Source organism: Dendropsophus ebraccatus, chromosome 1 (assembly GCF_027789765.1).
Source record: "Dendropsophus ebraccatus isolate aDenEbr1 chromosome 1, aDenEbr1.pat, whole genome shotgun sequence".
In the NCBI taxonomy this organism is placed as follows: Eukaryota; Metazoa; Chordata; class Amphibia; order Anura; family Hylidae; genus Dendropsophus; species Dendropsophus ebraccatus.
In genome coordinates, this window is record NC_091454.1 from 5,087,312 (window position 1) to 5,098,045 (window position 10,734).

At 51.4% G+C, this 10,734-nt stretch overlaps 2 protein-coding genes across 2 annotated transcripts; both read left to right on the forward strand.

Annotated features, from left to right (window-relative positions):
• The first annotated feature begins 8,765 nt into the window (after positions 1–8,765).
• On the forward strand, positions 8,766–9,216 carry LOC138787283 (histone H2A type 1). Its single transcript, XM_069964510.1, has one exon. It carries the CDS (start codon positions 8,797–8,799, stop codon positions 9,187–9,189), a length of 393 nt encoding a protein of 130 aa, XP_069820611.1. The 5' UTR covers positions 8,766–8,796; the 3' UTR covers positions 9,190–9,216.
• Positions 9,217–10,256: 1,040 nt separating this feature from the next.
• Positions 10,257–10,734, forward strand: LOC138787306 (histone H2B 1.1-like). Its single transcript, XM_069964542.1, has one exon. The coding sequence runs from the start codon at positions 10,286–10,288 to the stop codon at positions 10,664–10,666; it is 381 nt and encodes a 126-aa protein (XP_069820643.1). The 5' UTR covers positions 10,257–10,285; the 3' UTR covers positions 10,667–10,734.

Sequence of the window (10,734 nt, forward strand, 5' to 3'; positions counted from 1 at the left end):
GACGTCGAGACACGTGATGTGTCTCTGCAGTGTTCATTTGCATATTTGATTTCCCAGGGGGCAATGTTCTAGAATACACTGATGTTGAGACACGTGATGGTGTCTCTGCTGTGTTTTGGTTGATCTCCCTTAGGTCAACCAGCGTCCTTTTGCATGAGCGTACTCCACACTGATGAGGGGAAACCCCCCCAAAACAGCTGTCTGTGGATGGATACCTTGCTTAGGTGGTTTCCTTCATTGGAGACATTCCTTGGATTGGTTGTTCCTTCCCGAGGGAAGGTCTGGCTAGTTCACTGACGTCGAGACATGTGATGGTGTCTCTGCAGTGTTCTTTTGCATATGTGAGATGTGGTGACCGAGGGGTCTGTAGCAGGTATAGTAGTGCAGAGTAGCAGATGTTGCAGTATTGCTGCATCATTTGTCACGGGGCCCAAGTCATACTCTAGCTTTCCCACAGTTCCAACAAACACTCTGTGAATTGTTTCGTCAACCCTTTTCTATAATGTGTTGGCGGAGGACATCAAGCACAAGGCGTCAAGGGAAAACTATAGAAAGTTTAATGAAAGTCTTTAAGGTGTAATACAGATATGTAGCAACACAGTATCATGGTTTACAAGGCGACAATATCTCGGGAGCAGATCAGATAGTTCACCTTTAAGATAGAGTACCTTTGCTATATACAGGTTAACTGTAGAATTAATGGGAATTTTTAAACAGATTAGAGTCTTAAGGGCAACTACATGAAGGGCCCTGTCCAGGAAGTTTTGGACTTGGCCTTGCTGCAGACTTGATAGAAGAAAACAAACCAGTACTCAATTAGAATCTGACCTTGCTGTGACACGACACCGTGGGGCAAATCCAGGAATACTTGGTACCAACATGATAGCTTGTGCCCCCTACATAGTCTAAGTGCCCCTAGGTCTTCACCCTCTATCCCGCTTCAGCTGGATTTCTGTGGTTAGAGTGCACCAGGTCGCTTCTCAAGTGGCGTCCCAAAGTAAGAACCAGCTTTTTCCCCATGACCAGACAGAGTAGGAGGTAGAGGCTGAAATGTAATCAGCAGGCCGGGTATTCACCAAAAGAGTCAGCACGTTACCAGGGATGAGATGGGTATAGAAGTCAGACAGGCCAAGAGTCAGTGCTGGCAGCTTCAGAGACAGGTCAGAAAATCTGCTACAGAAGAGGCAGTCGGTACAAACAGGGATCAGTCTAATCTAATGAGTAGGCACAGGTCAAAATACATGGAGAGCCAGCAGAATCACAGAAAAGCACCTTTGCTTAGAATATAGCAATGCAACAATGCTCAGGCAAGGTGGTGCTAGTTTGAATAGGTGCAGGTGGCTCTGGATTGGCTGACGGCAGTAGCCGGTGGAGACAAGCTGCCCATATAAATCCAGAGAAGGCGGCCGCATTCACACCCTAGTGGCCAGAGGTATTATTGTAGCAGGGATTGGAATGAGGAAAAAGATGCTGGAAGACATAAGCAGCCCCCAGATGAGCATGGAGGACAGTTGAGGAGCGGATAGGGCAGCAGTGTCAAGCAGGTGAGGAACCATGAACGGTGCAGTTGACAGTGAGTATAGTCTAGTGGTGTTACAGAACTCCCCTCTCTATGCCCCCTTTTTGGGGCCTGTGGTGAGCATGACATTTTTTGAGGAGAGCAAAGACATGAATATTCTCTACAGGTTTCCAAGATCTTTCTTCTGGCCCGCAATTCTTTAAGTCCAACAAAGAGTAACTCTTCCCCCTAAGTACCTTGCAGTCTAGGATATCCTTTATCCTATATTTTGAGTCCATGTCTGTGGAGATAGATGTGGACGGAGCTGGCATGTTGGAGAGACACATGGAAGGCAGGTGAAAAGATGGAAGTTTAAGGGAGGCATTTATTAAGTCCAGCGTTTTTTACGCCGGGCGTAAAAATGCCCCCGCAGCTCCGACACTACGGAGATGTATGTAGAGGCGGACTGCCTCTACATAAATCCTGTGCGCGCTGTTGCGCACCGCCAAAAACCTACGCCAGCTGAGGACTGGAGTAGGTTTTCGGCGTACATTTTGGCGGAACGGATGGTAAATCGCGCGAACTCTGAGTCCGCGCCCTCCGTTCCGCCCCTTTTCCGCCCCCTGGCGTACTCGACAGAAAGTGCCGATTTGCGAATATTTTATTCGCAAATCGGCCATTTGCGTATAAAAAAATACGCAAATCGGCACTTTCCGCCAAAAATCATCCGTTCGTCCGATGATACATGTGGCCCTAAGTGTATAAGATACTGGGTTAATCCTGTGGAGGGCCACAAAGGGACCTAGGAATCAAGGAGCAAACGTGTAACTGGGGACTTCAACCAAATGGCGGAATCTGTAAAACCATAGAATGAAGCCTATGGGACCAGTGCGATGCCCTGACCCGAGGGGGTCACTCCGCAGTGCGAATGGTATTGCAGGCAATAACCGGGGCAGCTGTGGGATATAGAGTTGTCACGGTAATGGCACAAGGGTGGCACAGCTGGAGGCCAGTCTGGGGTATTATGCGGGATACTGGGCATGCGATTCTTCGCTGTACCTAGTCAGGGCACCAGTAAACGGACACCAATGCCAGGGTTCAGTAACAGCGGTGGTTACACTTTTATTGTAACTGAGGTAACTGGTAGCAACAGTCTCATCTGGATGCAACCGGGTATATAGCAGACTTGTACAGACAGAGCAAAGGTGGTGCTGCATAGGCTGAGGTGAAACGTGCCGGATGATGGGAGTAGTAGTGATAGAGGAATAGAGAGGCTGGGTGGATTAGAGTACTTGCGGTGAATATCTTGAGTTGATGAGGAGGTAGAGAACAGGAACGACACCCAGATGAGAGGATACTCCAGGCACTTGAGCAGGCGGACAGCCGATAACTGCAACAGCAACGCACCAGCCACTCTTCTAAAGGTGAAGAGGGGCTGCAGGAACACCTCCGTCCTTCCTGAGGTAGAGGACAGAACTGCCCAAATAAGGGGAAGTCACATGGTAACCCCTGGCCAAAGCTCGACGGCCATTGGAGGAACCATGGTTACGGGGCACGGTCATGTAATCACCAGCCTCTGCATACCACTGTACATAGTTATACACACAGAAACATACATAGAATTGTGCAGGATCCTGAGAGCAATAGGGGTGAAACAGCAAGTAGTTGCAGTGCATAGAGTTACCAGAACAGGCAGGACCATAATAATAAAAGTAGACCTAAAGTGAGAAAGGGACAGCCTGTTCTGGGACACTGCACCAGCAGAGATGCGCGTGGCTGCTATTGAGTGGGGGGCGAGTTGTGGAATCCGCAGCGGGTGACTGGCTGGGATTCCGTAGTGTGGACATACCCTAACTGAGTATATTTGTGGAAAGCTTTCGGGAGTCTAGCCCCTTTGTCCGACGAATGGTGCTAGACTAGGCCTCGGCAATTAATCGAATTAATTCGATTAATTCGCCCAGAAAGTTAGAATCGATTTGATCTTTTGTGAAAATCGTAAATTCAAAAAATCATTGCGGGCAGAGCGGTGCAGGGGCGGGCGGTCGGGCGAGATGTGTTCCCGCTCCCCTCCTGGCCACACGTGCAGTTGTAGGATAGCACGGTGTGCTCCGGCCCGGGCTGCTCGTCATGGCTGGGATGGAGGCCCCGGGCCTGGCACTGCTCGCTCTCTCTGGTCGCCTGTGAGTGGACGCTGCCCCCCCGTGTGTAAGCAGGATGGGAGGCCACGGGGAGCGGGGGGAGGACCCTGGCAACCGGAGGGCAAGAGGCCAAAGTGGTGTGCAGCAGGACCTTACCAACCGGACCAAAATTCTGTGAGTACCGGACTAGTGAGGGGGACTATAAGTGCATGCGTGCCCTGCATTGCTTTATACCTGCGTCCCGCTCACCTCCTGGCCGCACGTGCAGGTCCCCGGTCTCTGGAGGAGGCGGCAGGGACTGCAGAATAAGGAGATAGCGTTGCTGCGGGTCCTGGAGCTCTACAGCGGGATCGGGGGTGCACGACCCTGCTGTACAACTCCAGGACCCGCAGCGACGCTGTCTCCTTATTCTGCAGTCCCTGCGGACTCCTCCACAGACAGGGGACCTGCACGCGTGGCCAGGAGGTGAACATGTGTGCCAGGGTGAGAGAGGAGGAAGGGTATGTGCACTCCTGCCTTAGTCACCCCCAGCTGCCCTTCTCCCTCAGTACCCTCCCCAGTCCCCCTCAGTTGCCCCATTCACCCCTCAGTCACCCTCAGCTGCCCCAGTCTCCCTTAGTCAACCCCAGTCTGCCCCATACCCCCTCAGCTGCCGCTGCACCATTCACCCCAGCTGCCCATCTCCCCCAGTCCCACTCAGTCACCCCCAGCTGCCCCAGTTACCCCCAATGTGCCCCAGTCACCCCCAGCCTGCCCCAGACTCATCTATTCCTGTACTACTACTACACCCCTTATCTACTATACCTCCACTACTGCACCCTACCTAGATGGAGGCACAAAGAAGATCTCCTATACTATATGGGGGCACAGAATGGCACATATTTGGGAAAACTACTTATATGGGGCACAAAGGGGGCTTGTATACTACATGGGGGGCACAGGGGGAGCTCTATTACACTGGGAAGCAATACAGTTGTTGTCTCAAACGTCATTAAAATAGTATCTGACGCTGCAAGGAGAAAAATGTTCTGTTTATTTAGCAAATGAAAAAAAAAAATTGAGATTTAAACCGAGAATAGTCCAAAATTTCAAATAAATCGAGATTTCATTTTTTGGCCACATTACCCAGCCCTAGGCTAGAGACTCCCGAAAGCTTTCAACAAATATACTGGGACACTAAAAGCTATTGCCTGATTTCTTCAGTATTCTACTGCTTTCTGTAGCTAACACAGTACAACATTACTCTACAGGGAAGAAGATGAGCCCAGTCATCATAATGTGCAGCAACAAAATGGCGCAGGTAGCTTTCCAGTCTGGTTCACCCGTTCTACCTGGCCATTAGTGTGAGGTGGTACCCAGAGGAGTAGTCCAAATCAATGTTTATTAGTGAGCAGAGCGCCCTCCTGGATATCAACTGCACTCTGATCAAAGACAATATGAGAAAGCCATATGCTCCATGAAAAGGGTGAGCCAGACAGTTGGTGCATGGTAGCTACGCAAGTGGAATGAAGAGAGCCATCTTAGAAAAGCAATCCACAACAACCCAGATGAGAGTACAGGCAGCAGGTGGACAAAGTCCATAGATATGTGTATCCATGAAGACTCTGGGATTGGCAATGGCTACAGGAGCCCAGTATGTCTGTTTTAAATGGCCTTGTTCTGGGCACAGCTGGTACATGCCGACAAAGTCTCAAACATCCTTAGCAATGGTAGGCCACCAATAGTACTGGGTTACCAGTCTTGAAGACTGCAGAGTGACCAGCCAACTAATGCTGGGTTTACACGGAACGATTATCGTGCGAATTTTCACGATAACTATTGAATTCGAACAATAATCGTACGTGTAAACGCAGCAAACGATCGAACGACAAGCGAGAAATCGTTCATTTTGATCTTTTATCTTGTTCTTAAATCGTCGTTCGCAAAAATTCGCCGATCGTTCCGTGTAAACAGTCTTCGCGCGAAAGTCCGGCCGCCCGGCCCTCCGCTCCGATCGCCCCCACGAGCATACATTACCTGCTCCACGTAGCAGGTCTTCGAAATCCCCGGCTCCCCTCTTCAGTGCATTGATTGTCTGAAGAGGTGAGCTGGGAATTTCAAACGGCTTCTCTTCAGCACTGATTGGCTGAAGAGGAGCCGTTTGAAATTCCTGGCTCACCTCTTCAGCCAATCAATGCACTGAAGAGGGGAGCGGGGGATTTCAAAGACCTGCTACGCGGAGCAGGTAACATATGCTCGTGGCTGGGGCGGCCAGGGCGATCGGAGCGGCGGCGGCAAGGGGGGCGATCGGAGCGGCGGGGCGATCGGAGCAGTGGTGGCGAGGGGGGGGGGGCGATCAGAGCGGCGGCGGGGGTGGCGATCGGGGTGGCGCAGGGGGCTGCGGTTGACCAAGGGGCTGGGCTGCGGATTAGCGGGGGGCCGGGCTGCGGGCGTGCGATCGCAAAATGATCGCAAAACGATTTTTCCGTACGATATATAGTACTGTCTAAACGCTGATCGTTATGAAAAAAAAAATCGTTACTCCGACATCGTTAATCGTGCGATCGGGCCAATTATCGTCCCGTGTAAACCCAGCATAATGGTGTTTTTAGAAATAGAGATTTATCTGGCAGATTTTTGAAGCCAAAGCAGGGAACAGACTATTAACAGAGAACAGGTCATAAAGCAAAGACTGAGATTTGTCAGGATCTGGAGCCCTGCTTCCGAGACTATAAAGAACAAAAATGCCACTGAGGTCTTTTCAAAAATGCTCTTCTCAAGCTTGGCATACAGTCTGTTTGTCTGCAGAGTAAATCAGGATCTCATTGAGGTCAATTACCACTTAGACATAGATCAGGTCCTTGAAAACTCTATTAACAATCTCCTGAAAGACCACTGAAACATTGCAGAGACTGAAAAGCCTGATAAGGTACTCACAGTTACCGTGAGGGAATAAAAGTGGTCTTCCACTCATTACCCTCACATACGTGGATGAGGTTGTAAACACCAGCCTGGTGAATATCCTGGCTCCATGGATCCGGTAAATGAGTTCAGAAATCAGCGGTAAAGGAGATTGGTTTTGACAGTGATCCTATTCAATGCCGAGCTGAATGGAACTATCTTTATTTCTGCACAAAAAAAGAATCTGGCTCCAGCAGGGGACAAGGACTTCCAGGAAAAAAACTTCTCCAAGTTTTCTTTGATGTACTCTGACATGGCCGGAGTCTCAGGGGGAGAGAGTGGATAAACTCGTCCATGAGGGTGCGTAGTTCTTGGCAGCAGGTGGCTGGAGTGGTGTCAGTGTCTCAGTCTCCTTCTTGCTGAAGACATCTGCGTAGAGCGGGTATTGGGGTAACAGGCCCTCTGATACAGGTGGCCAGGATGCATGGCATATTTCTGACAGGCAGGAAGAATAGCAGAGTGCCAGCCAAAAACAGGAAAATGCCTTCATAACCAAGGGAGACCCCAAGGGAGGTTCACAGGATTTATGAAGTCTAGAAGGATGTAAAAGGATATCTCCTCCATGTGCAGCAAGTGGTGCGTAGGAAATGCCTGCTGGATGAAGTTCCCACCTAAGGGCGCGTTCAGACTGAGGAATTCTTGCGTGTAATGTCTGCGGAATTCCGCTGTCTGTCCGCCCGCACATCTGGGCACTTTTCCGCCGGCTCCATAGACACCATTCTATGGGCCGGCGTATTCCGCTATACGCTGAAAGAAGTGTCATGTCACTTCTTTTAGCAGATCGCGGAATACGCCGGCCCATAGAATGGTGTCTATGGAGCCGGCGGAAAAGCGCGTGCCCGTGTGGGAGGACAGCTGACGGAATTCCGCGGAATTCCTCAGTCTGAACGCGCCCTAAGGGTGGGTTCACACTTTGGAATCCATGCGGATACGATCCGGCTGATTCCAAAGCTCATACCCGCTTATGGCAGTGCGCATATCCACCCGTGTCATAGACACCATTCTATGGCCAGGTAGATTCCGCCGTAAGAATTGACATGTGACATTCCTGATCTCGCACAGTAAACGGTCTTAGCGCAAAAAGATGTCAAAAGCAAAGAAATGCTGATTTTTGGTCAAATAAAATCTGGAAAAATGGGAATCAAACGTGATAAAAAAAAAATCGCATATACACAAACAAGGTACCAACAGAAAGTACTGATCATGGCGCAAAAACTGACGCCTCACACAGACCCATAGAACAAAGGATAACAGCGTTATAGGGAGGGAATAGAGCGCTTTTAAACACATTTTGTGTTTTTTACAGCTTTGCCTCACACCCAATTCTATTGATTTATTCCCCCGTCTCACCATTGTTCTGTCACTACTACCCTCATCCTCCTCTTTGTCTTGAGTTTCACATGCCATTGTTGGCATCAATATAGTGGAGCACATACAAAGCGTGTGATCCTATAGAAATACTAATCCTCGACCTGCAAGGGTTAAATACAAAGAATGTAAAAACAGCGGGCGGCTGTGTGATCTGTGCCGGGATCAGAGGGGAGAGTACTGCTCGGTGCGGGTGTATGTCACATAACGGCCGGCAGGTGGCGCTGCTCCGGGGAATAAGCTCAGTACAGCAGTAATAACTCAGCAGGGACAGCAGGTGGCGCTGCTCGGTGGAATAAACTCAGCTGAAGTTAAATGGTAGTAATACTTCAGCAAGAGACAGTAGGTGTCGCTGTTGCGCCGCATATCAAAGGAAAAGACCGGCTGTGTGATCCATACTAGAGGACGAAGTATTTTTTTATATATATATACAAGTACTTAATTGCCAATACTCATCTACTTCCTGCAGTGACAGATGGAGGAGATAAAGATGGAAGCTCGGGCTCTATTGTAGACAACGTGGCGGCTATAGGAGGAGCCTTTGCGGTGATAGACAATAGAAGGGGCGGAGCAGATGACTTTTAGTGACAACCATGCAAATTATCCATATTGTCCGCTCCCTGCTTTACTGGACGAGGAAGTTATGTGACCTGTGGGCACGCCTTCTACCCCGCCCACTGCAGATCATTGGTTCTCCTCCAAGTCCTCTCTCCATTGGCCGGATTGAAATCTACCCAATCACAGGAGCCGAAGGGCGGGGCTATAGACTATATAAGGCAGAAGAGCAGCGGCTTGTGATACATCTACGAGATTTCCTGTACGAGACTTCGGCTATAATCCTCATCTGCTACAATGTCCGGACGCGGCAAACAAGGAGGCAAGGTCCGCGCTAAGGCCAAGACGCGCTCCTCCCGGGCAGGACTGCAGTTCCCGGTCGGCCGTGTGCACAGGCTTCTCCGCAAGGGAAACTACGCTGAGCGGGTGGGCGCCGGTGCTCCGGTCTACCTGGCCGCCGTGCTGGAGTATCTGACCGCTGAGATCCTGGAGTTGGCCGGTAATGCCGCCCGGGACAACAAGAAGACCCGCATCATCCCCCGTCACCTGCAGCTGGCCGTGCGCAACGACGAGGAGCTCAACAAGCTGCTGGGAGGGGTGACCATCGCCCAGGGCGGCGTCCTGCCCAACATCCAGGCCGTGCTGCTGCCCAAGAAGACGGAGAGCAGCAAAGCGGCCAAGAGCAAGTGATCCGCCCCTCCCGCCGGTACCGGCCGCAACCCCAAAGGCTCTTCTAAGAGCCACCCACCTCCTCATCATGCAGGGCTGTAACCGGGGACCGATCCCGCCACACCGGCACTATACACAGCTCACACCGGCACTGTACAGGGCTGTCACCGATCCCGCCACACCGGCACTGTACAGGGCTGTCACCGAGCGTAGATGTCACTGGTGTATTTTCTATTCTATACCGCATGTGCCCGGCAGGAGGCGCTCTCCTCCCCCTCGTCACATAGAGATGTCGGTACTCGCTGTATACAGAGACCGAAATAGCGGCCCGGCCTGATATCACGTGATATTACAAAGAGGAAGGAGCGGGAAATTAAAACACCTACCAACGCCTGTGAGCAGCCAATGAGCAGTCAGTATGGTGCTATAGCCCCGCCCACAGGCGGCACAGTCCCGTAGATATCCTGGTGAGTGAGCCCAGTGCTGCTGTACAGTGAGGAGAGACCCCGGGGGCCGCACTTATCCTCAGCAGGGAGGGCTGTATATTCTATATCGCATAAAGCGCGGGATCCCCGTCCTGGACATTGTCCATTGCTGCACGTATCGTCGCTGCATGACGCGTCTGATATCCAGTGTGTAGTGAGTGATCTCTGTCCCCATTCACAGAGGATTAACCATGTGGAGTCCGGGTAGAGGGGGATGTGTATGAGAAGTTTATTGCATGTATAATGACGGGCTCATAGCTCGGAAGTTAGCGGCACAGTATCCTGTAAGGTAGAACGGACAACGATTACGGGGGGGGATACAGCCAAGATAGTCTACTGCATAGAGTATACACAAATATACCCTGGCTTGATTACAGACTGTTATTTCCCGTACACGGTGCGATCCGAGGCGCCTGTGATTGGGTAGAATCCGGGCACTGCAGGGAGGACCTGAAGGAGAACTAATCATCAGCAGTGGGCGGGGGAGATGACGTGATTTGGGTCACATGACTACCTCGTCCAGTAGCGCGGCGGGCAGGCAGCAGGGCTCATTTGCATGCGCTGGGTATAAATACGGCTGCGGGGAGGGGAGAGCAGCATTGTTCTCTGTGTGAGGAGATCTGTGAGGTAACATGCCTGATCCCGCCAAGTCCGCCCCAGCGCCCAAGAAGGGCTCCAAGAAAGCCGTGAGTAAGACCCAGAAGAAGGACGGTAAGAAGCGGAGGAAGAGCAGGAAGGAGAGCTACGCCATCTACGTGTACAAGGTGCTCAAGCAGGTCCACCCTGACACCGGCATCTCCTCCAAGGCCATGGGCATCATGAACTCGTTCGTCAATGACATCTTCGAGCGCATCGCAGGGGAAGCGTCCCGCCTGGCTCACTACAACAAGCGCCACACCATCACCTCCCGGGAGATCCAGACCGCCGTGCGCCTGCTGCTGCCCGGAGAGCTGGCCAAGCACGCCGTGTCCGAGGGCACCAAGGCCGTCACCAAGTACACCAGCGCCAAGTGATCCGCCGCCTCCTGCGCTTCTCTCCGCACCCCAAAGGCTCTTCTAAGAGCCGCCACATTCTCTCTAAT